Source organism: Epinephelus moara, chromosome 14, assembly GCF_006386435.1.
Source record: "Epinephelus moara isolate mb chromosome 14, YSFRI_EMoa_1.0, whole genome shotgun sequence".
NCBI lineage: Eukaryota > Metazoa > Chordata > Actinopteri > Perciformes > Serranidae > Epinephelus > Epinephelus moara.
Genome location: NC_065519.1, coordinates 8,596,898 through 8,611,299, shown reverse-complemented (window position 1 = coordinate 8,611,299; position 14,402 = coordinate 8,596,898). Strand labels below are relative to the sequence as shown.

Genomic DNA, 14,402 nt, shown 5'->3' with positions numbered 1-14,402 from the left:
TCTTTGTCTTTTTAACCTGTTGTTGCTGCTGAGTCAGTTTGACATCCTGGATATATCCTTCAAACACAGACTGTAGACCCCTCTGTCTGCTTCTCTCTGGAATCACTCTTTCATTTCTCCAAAAATATGATAGTATTTCTTCAGGGAGTGCAGTTAGGGGCGGGGCTCAGTGAAAGGTCAATACTGGACTAATTTTAAAACATTTTGTTCCCAATAGTCACTTAGACACAAAAACATGGGAACATGGGGTCCAGGTTGAAAAATACTCTACTTACCCTTTGAGAAAGAAAGTTAAAAGGAACAAAATTATCATTTGTATATCAATTACTCACTCTATAGTGCATTGAATTAGTGAAGAAATCCTTTTTCGCATGCCTCTGTGGTGAATGAAGAATCCAAAAACTGAGAAAATTCTCAATGAATTGGAGTAAAGGGGGGCAGCTTTAAACAACTGCAAAACAAATCAAAACATCCATTTGCCCATGCAGTATAATCAAAGTTCATTTATCCAGTTGTGTGCTCAGTACTTCTCAAACACATCCACTTTTGTTAAATACTTACTTTTTAAAACACGCACAGACAGACGAGTAGCATGCCTGGGCAAATGCGTGCATTTAAACGCTGCTCAATGGAATGCACAAGCCGAGTTAAACACGCACTTGCCCAGGCGCGCTACTTGTAAAAGAAAGAATTCAGTGTAACACAGGCTGAGTAATTGATACACAAAAGATCATTTAAGACATCTGTGTTTTTCGGGGCCTAGAGGTGAGGTACAGAGAGGTAAATCTTCTATTCGCTGCAGTGGTTGGAGAAATTGTTCTATAAGTGGACAGACTAAATGTGAGTCTGTGTCCTCAGACAGTAGACGTGCCCTTAAGTGAGACATTGATCTCCAATGACACCACGCAGCAACTGACTGAGCTGCAACTTCCCTTCGTGGAGTGGGGAGTGAAAAAAGATGGATTTCCCCCCATTATTGACTGTCGTCTGTGACAGATGATGTTGGGCAGCGTTCAGAAACTGGGTCATGGGAAGATATGAATGGTTCCACAGATACAGTGTTTCTGAAACCAGATCCAGACTGTGATCGACTGCCAGGATTTAAAAAGTCTCGGTATCCTGGATCAAATACTGAAGGCTTTATAAGCAAAAGAGTAAATCAAGTGTTATTGCTAAAGCTGTCGCTGTATTACAGCTCGTATTAGGCTGCAACAGCAGTTTTATTTTGTAGTTAAAATTAAAAGCAGTTTGTTGTGATCTGTTGACTTCTTTGACACGAGCCTGCCTTTTCAAAAAATACTGCTCACAAGATTTTGTGCATTTGAAATAACAGTCATATCACAGAGCTGCTGCGCTCCTGTATCATAAGTCCTTTTCAGTGAAAGCTCTCTGAGTCACTGTGTTCCTGGTGCTGACCTGATGAATAAACCAGGCAGCGTGTAAAGTTGCCTGAATGTGTCGCTGATTTTTGACTGACTCAGTTGAGCATTATCAGTCAGTTATTTTGTGCAGCTCATAGACATCAAACACGTTGTTTGTTATCCTTTACTCCTATCAATGAGCAGCTCACTCCCACTCAGCTGTTCTCACTATGTTCTGTGGCTGAAAATGAGTGCAGGAAGAAAAATAAAGAGCAGCTCTGGTCTCCTGTTTGGCTTGCAAATTATGCCAAAACCAGGGTTATAGTAATAAGGTTATCTTGACCAAGCCTTTGGATAGCATCATATTAACCTTTAAAAGATATCATGTATACATATGTAAGCTTTGACAAGGTGTTCACAGAGCTGTGGCTTTATAACAAAATAATAATTATGAGAGGAAATAATTTTCTACATTTTTAAATTCACATAATTTAGACTTGGTCATCAGTTTTCAGTCACTACCTCCTCCGTCAGTCTCAGTCATAATAACTGGGACAATTAAAGCTACAAAAACATTACTCCTTATTTACTGAAACTGTCATTATATCCACACAGTAGGGCATGAGACAGATAATTTGTGGAGAAAAAATGACGTTCCTCTTCCTCCTCCTCCTCCTAGTACTCTTAATGGCATTGCTAAAATCCACCGCACCTGAATGAAATAACCAATCAGAGCCGAGGATTCTCTAAAGGATTCTCTGGCTGTTACTGCATTGCCCGTTTCTCGTCTCTGATGTTTCCAGAAACATATTTTAGTGTACTGTTTAGCTGTAAAATGAGACTGCTTGCTCTAGCCTGTGGTTGGTGCTTTGTTTTGAGTCTAATGACATCTGCATGCATCTATAACTTCTCATTCCAACTCAAAACCATTTCATACTTGCCCACTTGAGTAAAAAGTTGCCCAGCTGGGTGGAAAAAATGCCCAATCTGGCAACAGTGCATCCAGTAGTTGTTTCTACACATGATAAATGAGTTGACACACCCAACACGATACGTCACACTGACTCTATTGTTGTCCTGTCACACTGATATAATAGTTAATGTTTGCACAAATATATTTCGTTGAAGGAGGTTACATTTGTCAGCAAGCAACTCGATTACCGCTTTTGTCCAAGAATACAATAAAGCTTGTTAATTATAGTTTAATTTAAAGGCACAGACACACCAACTTACTGACTTATTTAAGCCCTTTGCTACTCAAGGGAGCATCGGCCATTGACGAATGTCTTCCATTTCACTCGGTTGTTGGTGGTTTGCTCTAAATCCCCCCATCTGAGCCCACTCCAAGACATTTCTGTCTGGAAACCTCTTCTCCAGTGTTCTTGGGGCAACCAGACACACCAAACTGACTTAAAAAACTACGAACATTGAACGTCGACCACAGCCAACAGCCAGCTAGCCATACGTTCTGTGCCAATGTGAGATGAAGTAACTCTTCATACCCAGAACAAACGGTATTTACAGTGTACTTGTAAAAAAATAACACAAACAATTATGAACTGATTCTGCTCAGTGGCTAAAAAAAATAATCTTACGTCATACAACAAATTTGTTTTGATCTCACGCCCTCTTGACTTCTGTCTTTTGTTTACTTTCCTCATTTTATTTTCTCCGCTTTTGCACTGAGCTTAACTGCCAGTCAGAATGATTGGCAGTTAAGCTCAGTGCAACATGCTGAACTGGCCGAAACACAGTCAACAATTGCCGACAAGTGCCAACGCTATGGGACAGACTGTAGAAATAAGGGTGACAGACGCTCATTGACGGCCCAAAATTGGCCAACAATTGACCGTCAGCTTGCTGTGTCACATATCTAAAATGTTCTCTTATTTTCTCTGTCTTTGAATATACGTACTCCTGATTGAGAACTCTATCATGTTAAGGTAATCAGGAAATGTGGTTTCTTACTCAGATTTTTTATTTTTTTTTGGTCGTCACAAACATTCTAAAAATCAATGTAAAAGAAGAAACCATTCACACAAAAGCATCTGCACACTGGTAGGAGAGATTCAGCATCTTCTTTGTCAGGACAGTAACACAATCTCTGTGTTTTGTACATTTTACTGCACAGAGTGAAAGGTGATACAGGTCCAGGTGTTCTGTAATAAAAGGCTATAAATAAGAGAGGATCTGTCAAACTGACCTGAAACTTCCCTTCTCTCCGTTCATTTTTCATCCTGTCATTCTGCCTTTTTATTGTCCAACTTAATGTCTTTTTCTTTGTCTCCTTACTCTCCCTTCACTATCCTGTCCTCGTCACGTCATTCCTCTATCCACAACTCCTTTCTCCATCTGTCTCAGGTGTGGAGTCCCTACCAGCAGCCCGAGAGTCTTGGTGACCTGGAGGGCCGTGTGGAGGACAAGTCCCGCAGCCTCTACACCCACGAGGAGTACATCAGCCTGGTGCTCAACAGCGGCAGCGGTCTGTCCCACGACTACGTCAGCCAGTCCATCCAGGAGGACCCGCGCATGATGGCTTTCTTCGACTCGCTGGTGCGTCGAGAGATCGAGGGCTGGAGCTCCGACTCTGACAGCGACCTGAGCGAGGAGGCCATCATGCAGCTCCACGCTCGGGGACGTCGCACCACGAGAGCCACTCCAACAGCTCCCACCACCGTCTCTGCTGCTGGTCATCACAGTGACTCGGATAACTCGTCGTCCTCCTCGCTGGCTGGACCTGATGCCTCAGGAGGGGAAGAGCACATCGAAGCAGAGGTGGAGGAGCGGCCGAGGAGGCGCAGCCGCCATCAGCGGCATCAATCTGGATTCCTTGTGAACGAAGACTCAGACTCAAGTGAGTTTTGGCTCGACCCCATGCCACGGCCTCGCTCCCCGAGTCCCAGGGACAACTCCACGCTGTCCAGCCCCACCTCCTCGCCTTCACTTCCTGCCGGAGCCTCCAGCTCCTCAACATCAACTTCCAGCTCCAGCAGTGACGACGAGGAGCGGCGTAGCGCGGTGAGGCGGCGCAATGTCATGAGGCGACGACGCATGCACGTCGTCTCCAGAGCTGGGGATCGACCTGAGTCTGTGCAGGCTCTGTTTTCAGCCATCGACTCCTGCAGTTACCCGTCGATATCGATCGATGACCTGTCTTCCTCTTCCTCAGGAGAGGTACAAAACTCCCTCCAAATCAAGCCCGGCGCTGGCGGAGCCAGAGATGAGGAAAAATGTCTGAGCCCTTCTGACTTTGTGTGTCTGAGCCCAGTAATGTCCCCCGAGAGCCAAGAGCACGAGGAAGGGAGTGACAGGACTGAGCTGGAAAGACATCCAGCTGCGTCTCCGCACTCACTGGACGGACACAGGACTGAAGAACGGGCCGCTGCAGAGACGGCTTTGGACAGCTCTGACAGCGGAGAGGCCTGTAGCAGCTCGGTGGCGTTATACAGTAACTCTCCGAGCCGACACAGCCCAGGAATGAACGGGCGACACCGGACTGTAGCACCTTATGTCAGAGAGAACCCCCACGTCTCCTCAGAATCAGAGGAAGAGACTGGCGTCACACCTGAAGACACCAGGCCGCAGAGGGAAAAGAGCCTGGCACAGAGCGCCCTGAAACGGACTCACGTGGGGTCAGAGGAGGGCGAGTCAGGCTCGTCACCCTCTGAGAAGAAGTTAAAAACATAATGACACCTCTTTCTCATCCCGGGAGGAAATCATTTGTTAACAGACTTGATTTAGGAATTGGGTTTTTTATGGGTTTTTACAACTCAGCTTTTTTATTTTGCGTCTTGTAGTCATGTGACATGACATCATGACATGATGAACTCAGCAGGAGCAGAAGACGTTAAAGAACTAAAAAAGAAAGAAAGAAAGCGTGGTTTTGTTTTTGAACAAACAATTTGGACGTCATCATTGTTTTGGTCAAACCACAGATGACATTAAAAGATAGAAAATATAAAACAGGCTAAATATTGTTGATAACAATGGAATTTTAAGTGAAACTCATTTATTTTCATGCAGTGTTTCTTTCTCATGCTCTGGTTGTTGCAGACAGCTCCACCCAGGATTTGGAGCTTCTCCAGCCATAACAAAAAAAAGGTCTTATGGAGGACAAAAGCTTTGCAGCATTTTAATTTCCGTGGTTTCACACTGAGCGTAAATCTGATTGGGCTTATTTTTTATTTTTAAGCGATTCTCGGCTGCTTCAGGGTGTCTGAAGAATTGACTGTGTCTGTGTGGAACGCCATTTGTTTAAGCTGTGCGTTGAAATAATGCTTTTCAGTGTCTCCACCAATTGTTTTTTTGTCTCATTATCCAGCCCCTGGGTACCATTACAAGCCAGCGCTCGCTTTTGTTTTCTTGCAATTAAAGAATAATTTGTTCTCTCAGTGACAACACCAGAAACTTCTTCCCGAGGCTTCGCTGATTCACACCAGAGTTTGATTGGTCACACTGTTTCTGACACACGTCTGTCTGACATGATGGAAGTTATTTTGCTGTAGATTTTTGGGTCCTTCACTACCCACTTGCTGACAGAGTTACCATGGCAACGCAGCTTCAACTCTCCTCTGAAAGAAATGTGTTCAGCTGTCTGTGACCTTGAGCAACCAGTGTTGGCCAGAGTAGAATATTTTATTGACTAAACTAAAAGCTGTCTTCATTAGGAGAATGATTAAATCAGTTATTATCAGTCTGCCTCTCTGAATAAAACATAAAACATCACAGAGCGTTACAAGAGGATTCAGATATCACCAATAGTTCACGCCCATTAAGGAAAAACATGCTTTTTTTGTGTGGATAGTGAGCAAAAGGAGGACGTATTCTTGGATTCTGGGATTCAAAAAAATGTATTTAAAGCAGTCGACAAAACAAGTTTACCACAAGGTCAGTTTAACAGCCCTTTGAAGCTTTTGATCATATCACATGATCTACCCCTCTTCCATATTGGCTTAAAGAGATGTGCTGATTTTCAACCAGCTAGTATCACAACAATGTGGGTGGTATGTGCAGGTGGACTATGTTAAACTTCCCTCCATCTTGCCAGCGTCTAGATTTCTCCGCTTATCCATCCATTTTTATCCCCTTACCCGAGGCCAGGTCATGGGGGAAGCAGGCCTCCTACCATTGGGACGTGCCTGGAACACCTCCAACAGGTAGTGCCCAGGAGGCATCCTGATCAGATGCCCAAACCACCTCGAGCATCGGCTCTACCCTGAGCTCCCTCCGGATGTCTGAGCCGGAGGGATTATTTGGCTGATAATCTGGCCACACCCCCTCAGATTCCCCAGCTGGGTAATGATTGTCCATTACAACACATGATGTCATCCCGTCTGAGGAAACAACGATGCCGGTTGTGTCCTGTCTACGTTCTGAACGACGGCACCCTCCTGCCAGACAAAGCAGACGACCAGAGGGCATACCAGTGGTTGTTGGAAAAGATTACAAAGAAAGGAAAACGCACCACACGGCATCACGGCCTCACAGGCTGGCGGTGCAGCGGTAATCTGAGGGCAGGCAAACATGCAGCTGAGGGTTATCGAGTTGTTTGCACTGCTCTCTTGTCAAAATAATTTCCTTGACTTCTTAGAACTTCTCAGCGTGGCCGTCACTTATCTGCAGGAAGTAGACACCCTTCATTTAACCCCCATGCTTCCCCTGGGACCAGTATTCAAATAGGGATATTGTACGCGTCATGGTTGTTTACATTTTGACTGAAGTGTGTTGGCTGGGCCACGTATGGCTTAATGATTAATTACAGGTTACAGATGCAGAGGTGAATAAGAGTCAGCTTTTTTTACACTTCAATCAATCAAAAATATCACGACAGTTTAACTTTACAAACTTCCTGAAAGAATTAAGTCATATATATTTTACTGTTCCCAAACACACTGCTGAAGTGTGTGTTACTGGTCCCATTGGTGAACTTACAATAGACTTTTTTATCTGTATTTATTCAGGGAAGGTTAACTGCTTCTGTGTGCTCTTTTGCAGCAACACCCTCCTTCATAGGTCACATTCACAGCTGGGAGGGGCCCAGTGCAACCACAGACCTTGAGGATTTCCACTAGAGTGAGCGTGGGTTACGTCAGGGCACCATATTGGTTTGGGAGGGGACACCTTGACTCTTTCAGCCTCTTAAAGTCCACAAAAACCTAATTTCTCAATCTAGTAGGAGTGTTTAGGTCCAACATGAGCACACTATTTTCTAAATTTGATTGTTTCACAACAGAGTTCTGTATCTGTGTTTTTGTCGCCACTTTGCTCACTGGTTTCTAATGGGCGGGGCTCAGTTTGACAGAGGTGATGTCATGTTTACCCCGAACCAATCAGCGATATCTGAATGAAAATTTAAAGGTAGTTGTGGGCTTTTTTGTTTATGGTGCCAATCATACAGTATGTGATCAAACCTCACCCACACGGTCCCGATGAAACCGCTCTGTTTTAAAGTGTTTAACTCCAAACTTTAGCTTTGATTCATGCATATTAAAGCATGAATAATTAATGTTACATAGAACATAGACGAAACTTCAAAGCAGTTCACACTCAATGTTAACCTCAAGTGTGATACTGCTCTTACACAACAGTTATTAAAGCACCAGTTAGCAGTATTAAGCAATAACAGATTATAACTTGTTTGTTTATCTAATGATTTATTCGTCTCCGCCAAAACAAACACTTCGGCAGCTGGAATGGACTGTTGCCAAGCAACACACACGTTCTTTTACACTGTGTTGTCATGTTATGTAGATCTACATGTCACCACAGGCAGCCATGGTGTATCATCCTACATTTATCTGTTTGTTTCCATGTATTGTGCAACCAGTGAAATAAGAGTCTGCTGTCAGTCGCTTTGGTGACGTGTGATTCCGTTGAGTCAACAGTTTGATCGTACAGTCATGATGCAACACTGGCTGATGTCATATGAGCACACCTGGGAGTTTGCAATGAAGCATCAAGGCTTCTTTCCTCCTGCTCCTCCTTTCCTGACATCATCCATTTTCATCCGTATACCTGGGGATGGGTCATGGAGGCAGCAGGCCAAGCAAAGCACCCTAGACGTCCCTCTCTCCAGCAACGCTTTCCAGCTCCTCCCAGTGTGTTCCCAGGCCAGGTGAAATATGTAATCCCTCCAACGTGTTCTGGGTCTGCCCCGGGGCCTCCTACCAGTGGGACATGTCCGGAATACCTCGAACAGAAGGTGCCCAGGTTTAGTCGGACTTTGAGCACCTTGCCTGGTATGGGTTCACTGGGGCCCCCCCATGGAGCCAGACCTGGGCCTGCTGATCCATGGTGTCATGGACTGACTCTGGGGATTGGCTCCTTTTCTGGCAGCTTCTCATAATTTAACTCAAATGTTGTTTGTCAAAATATGTTCATCTCTGACGCAAAGGTTCTATTTAATGGTTTACAGCACCTGTAAAGCAGAGTGATTCGTGCATACTTAAAGGTACCAGTGATGTTTTACTCCGTATCAGCACTTGTGGAATACCTCTTGTCCAGTCAGATTACTTGGTTTGAACTAACTGTTGTATGAGTTCTCTTCAAACTTTAGACGAAACATTGACAGTAAAAAAAACTCAACCGCCAACAGTTTTATCAGAGGGTGCTTCTCAAAGTCAAGGATCCTTCAATGGCTGAATTTCAAGGAGGCTATGTCATTGAATCCCGTCGAAGGACTGTTCCAATGTCAAGGATCCTTCGATTTCTACCAAGCATCGAGTCCTTCCTTCAGAAAATTTTCAAGGATACATGTGTGTATCCTCAGCAGGCATTAAGTACCCACAATTCTTTGTGCACAATTTGCCCAAATTGAAGGCCTCTTCATGGTTAGGTGACTCATGCATGGCTAGCTAATCGCCGCCATTCTGCACAACACTCATTGGGCGGTTACAGCCGATAATGCCGTCCTGACCCACGGTCGAAGAATGGTGTCGTTGTAGAAGTGTAACACCCACCCTCAGGTTAACACCGCTAGCTCTGTCAGCACTGTTGCTGTTGTTAGCACTGTTTGCACTGTTAGCACTGTTAGCTGCTAGCCGCCAGCACAGCCACCTTCATGTTGAGAGTCGTGTGCAGGCAATCTCGGCTCAGACTCTGAATCATAGATATGTTCTGAATGTTGCATACAGCTTCTTCAATATAGAAACAATAATCAGTCCAAATAATTTGCAATAGCCAAAGATTTTAGACATATTAATGCTGACTCAAATGACATCACTTGAGGTAGTTCCAAGCAGCTGCCTCTGGAGCCTCAAGAAGGCTTGATACAACTTTATTTTTTACACATATGCACAAGCACTCCTCCAGACCTGCACACAGGCAATAAATGTTCATAAAATGGTGGAGTTCCCCTTTAAGATTTGAAACCAAGTTATAAGTCAGATCATGTATTTGACCCCATCCCTCACCCACTGCTGCATCATATTTAAAAAGAGCATAACTCTCCTTTTAGACTGAGTCTTCACATTCTTCATCTCGTGCCTACGGTTTGCTCCTTTTGGCCCCAGATGGTGTTTTGGCTCAAGTTGTTTGACCACAAATCCAAACACATGTACAAGTCAATGGGATTATCCTGGTTGTTCTGCAGTATCCCATACATGGTTCAGCTTTAACAGCAAGGACAGCTATTTAAGAATTCCCCTCCCAACATGACTGGAATACCTTGGGACCTTGCCAGAGCCCAGACAGAGCCAAACGCACCGGCTCTTCACATGACCTGTGAGCCTCAGACAGAAGCAGGCCCGGGCTCCTCTGCACCACTGACTCTTCACAAGATATTCTGGGATTCTGCTGAATAGTATTGTGTTGACGTCAACGAGCTGGACGGGGTGAAATTTTCTCCGGTCTGCCCAAACCAAACTGCGCAGCCTGGAGTGTGCCACCAGAATAATTATACACATTTCAGTGGTTAATTATAATGAGTTAATTGATGCGTTTAATAAGCCATCATTTGCAGTGTTGAGAGGAAGAGGCTCTTTTGTCAGCTGGCCAATTAGAGCTCCTGTTGCTGCTCTAACCTCTTTAGTTTTTAGTGTGGTGCTCTGACTCTATGTTCAAGTGACACAATGGAAAAACTCATTAGCAATTTAAATACAAAAGTAACGATTAAAAGCCTCTTTAGCCACGTTAGCGGCATGGCTCCAGACATGGACTGTGGTCCACCGCTTTGATGTCAACTGAAATATCTCAACAACTATTTGATGAATTGCCATAAAATTTTGGACAGACATTCATTGTGTCCATGAAGCCAGTTGCCTTCAGTGATCCCCTGACTTTTTTTGGTGCCATCAGCAGATTCATTTGTGGTTTTCATTGAAATGTCTCGACAGCTGTTTGATGTATTGCCACGAAATTTGGTAGTTGCCCCCATAGTGAATTGTAAAAACTTTAGTCATCCCGTAAAGGGATACTCCAGCTATTTACTAATGTGCCTTCATGACGTTTGGGAACTCACAAGAGACAGATTTGAATAATTGAAGGAGCAGAGATTGAGATATCCTGACATTTAGTGCCTAATATGGTCAAGCTCCAAAACCACTCAGTCCTACATTTCCTATAAAACAACTTGATGGCTTCTTTTATTGCCCCCCCTGCGCCTCCTAAATACCCACTTCCTTCAGACTCCACAAATCCAGTTTGCAAGGCAAGCTTTCAATTACAGATGTGACGTCTCGAGCTTAAGAACAGGATTATGTTATTTTATTAATTAAATTTAATTTTGCCTGTAGACCTAAAACCAAGGAAACTAAAAAGAAGAAAAGGTCATATGTCAGTGATAGAGTTTGAGGAGCGTGACTTTGGTGTCAGTTCTACTGGAGTTGGAAATAATTTTTACTTATTTTTTTGATACATTTTGTTTGAGCATGCTAGCTTACTGACATTAGCATTTAGCTCAAAACATGTTTGCTAAAGTAGCCCCACAAATTTGCTAGCATGGGCTGTAGACTCTAGTCTTGTTTATACTTATTTTGGTTGAATTCATACCACAAAAAGTTCTTTGTAATGAAATGTTAAATTCCTACAGATTGTTATCATGGGGAGGAATTTGTAAAACTTTTTTAAAACTTTTTTTTCTTGTGAGCATGCTAGCTTACTGACATTAGCATTTAGCTCAAAGCATCTTTGGCAAAATAGCCTCACAGAGCCGGTAGCATGGGCTGTACACTCCAGTCTTGTTTATACTTTTTTAGTGGGATTAATACCACAAAAAAATCTTTGTAATGTAACGTGAAATATTCACATATTGTTAACATTGGAAGGAATTTTGAAATACTTTTCTCTGTTACATTTTTCTTGTGAGCACGCTAGCCTACCGACATTAGCATTTAGCTTAAAACAACTTTACCAAAGTAGCGCATAGAGCTGCTAGCCTATGGGCTGTATACTCTAGTCTTGTTTATACTAAGGCTATTTTAGTGGGATTTATACCTCAAAAACGTGATTTTTAACTTTGGAAGAAATGTTGAAATAGCCTACTTTTCTTTTCAACATATTTCTTGTGAGCATGCTAGCTTACTGACGTTTGCATTTAGCTCATAACATCAATGCTAAAGTAGCCTCACAGAGATGCTAGCCATGGACTCGTAGTCTTGTTTAACTTATTTTGGTGGGATTAATCCCACAAAAACAATTCTTTGTGGTGCAATGTGAAATTCCTACAGATTTTTAATATTGGAAGTAATTTATAAATATTTTTGATACATTTTTATTGTGAGCATTCTAGCTTACTGACATTTGCATATAACTTTAAACTTTGCCTAAGTAGCCCCACAAAGCTGCTAGCATGGGCTGTAGACTCTAGTCTTATTTATACCTTTTTTTAGTAAATTAATACCACAAAACAATTGTTTGTGATGTAATGTTAAATTCCTACAGATTTTTAACATTGGATGGAAATTCTACATTTTTTAAAAATACATTTTCATTGTGAGCACATTAACTTACTGACATTAGCAGTTAGTTAGCATTTAGCTCAAGAGCTGCTAGCACGGGCTGTAGACTTTAGTTTGTTACTTATCTTGATCAGATTAATGCCACATTTCATGATGTAGTGCTGGATATCTGTAGATTTTTACATGTCAAGAGTTTCATGTGGAACAGATGATGTTTTCACTGTGTATCTTAACTTACTGACATTAGCATTTAGCTCAAAGCTAGCTCAGTGTGGTGCCTAAGCACAGCCTCACACAGCTGCTGTAGACTCTTGGTTCAAATTTATTTTGCAAATCCATTTATAAGCTAATTAAATCATTTATTATTTAAAGACACAGTAATGAAATGGAGTTATTAATTGGCCCAGATAATGAAGTGTAGTTTAATTTGTATTTTAATTGTATAAACTTTTAGCCAATTGTTTAATTTAAATGTAAAGTTAATGAATCACTTGAGTTTTTCAAATGACTGCAGGTTCATTAGCTAATGGAAAAAAGTGTGTAATTATCTCCAGACTCCATTACTAACAAGCTGCAGTCAGCTACTTTTGGTTTTGTTCTACAGTTGACTTTCATCACCAGCGGGCTGCCGTTGGGACCGGTGGGCGGTGAGCTGGCAGTCTGCTCCCGGTCCGTGACATCACTTTCCCAAACATTCACCCTTGGAAGTTTGTCCATATATGGAAGAGCTCCACTTTCTCCTGACTGTCGGGGCTATCCCGTGTCGGCATCTTTCCTGCTGTGTGTGTGAGTGTGTGTGTGTGTGTGTGTGTGTGTGTGTGACAGAGAGAAAGAGAGCCGGTTTACCTTACAAGGCAGACAGACCTGCCTTCCCTTCACATGTTTACAGGAGTCTCGTTGTGACTCACCTTTCTTTTCTGAATGACTTTAAGTCTGCTGTGCGCATGTGCAGTGCAAATACTGTACAGTGTATTTTACAAAGCATGAAAGAGCTCAATAATGGCATGTATATAGGAAAAGTATTAAAGTATTAACAGCAAAATGTTCTTAAAGTATTAAAGTAAAGGTATTTGTTGGACAGAGAGCAAGAGTATATTATAAATTGATTAGGTCTACATGTTTTATTTATAAAGTCTTAGTATGTACAGTAGGCTAAGTACATTATTTGCCTCTGAAATTTAGTGAACTATAAATAGCATAAAACTAAAATATGACACCGATCATAGAAATTTGTTTTACCTTCACTGATGGAAAATAAATATTTACTCAATTACTGCACTTAAGTACAATTTTGAAGTACTTCTACGTTACTTGAGCATTTTAATTTTCTGTTACTGTACACTTTTACTCCACTACATTTATTTTTACAGCCATAGTTACTAATTACTTTGCAGATTCAGATTACCAATGCAAAGTAATCATATGGCTTTATATGGAAAATCTTAATTTGACCATCTACAGCCGTAAACAAATGTAGCAGCCTACACTTTTTACCTCAATGTAATGCAGTAGTAGCATAACACTGAAATAAGTACTGTCTTGAATATATACTTACTTGTTTAGCCACATCCCAGCACTACTTTTACTAAACAAATACTGGACTGCATACGAGTATATTTTATTATGGTGTTTGCCAGAGGTGGAGTCAGTATTCAGATCTTTAACCTAAGTAAAAGTAGCAATATGACTGTGTAGAAGTACTCTACCTCTTATATACATAAGTAGCTTACTAAATTACAAGCATCAAAATATACTTAAAGTACCAAAAGTAAAAGTAGACTACTCATCATGTAGAGTGGCCCATTTCAGGATAAAGGTGCCGCATTCATGCATTCATCACTTTTATGTTACAAAGCTGAGTCTAATTGAAAACATGAATGTTTAATAGAATATCTACCCATTTTTAAAAATAGACAAAATTTTTAAGCAATTTATCTGTAGGACTGTCTAATTACTGTTGCTATCGACCATTCAAAACGATACTAATAAAAAATTACAATATAAATGTTGTTTTAAATCTTTCAACACAGTTTTAATCTCTCAAAATAAAGTTATAGTCACAACTGTTGGGATTACAATTGGTTGGCACATGTGCCGGCCTACCACGACACATTTGATTCAGCTTTGTGATAACATTCCTTCAATC

At 41.9% G+C, this 14,402-nt stretch overlaps 1 protein-coding gene across 2 annotated transcripts in view; it reads left to right on the top strand.

The window, feature by feature from the left end:
* The window catches only part of dcaf5 (ddb1 and cul4 associated factor 5), a 28,418-nt gene extending 22,666 nt beyond the window's left edge, over positions 1-5,752 (top strand). For both annotated transcript variants that reach the window (XM_050062904.1, XM_050062903.1), the window contains exon 10: positions 3,723-5,752. In XM_050062904.1, coding sequence (XP_049918861.1) covers positions 3,723-5,048 — 1,326 coding nt within the window. In that variant the 3' untranslated portion in view covers positions 5,049-5,752. The remainder of the gene's footprint in view (positions 1-3,722) is intronic.
* Positions 5,753-14,402: the final 8,650 nt, after the last annotated feature.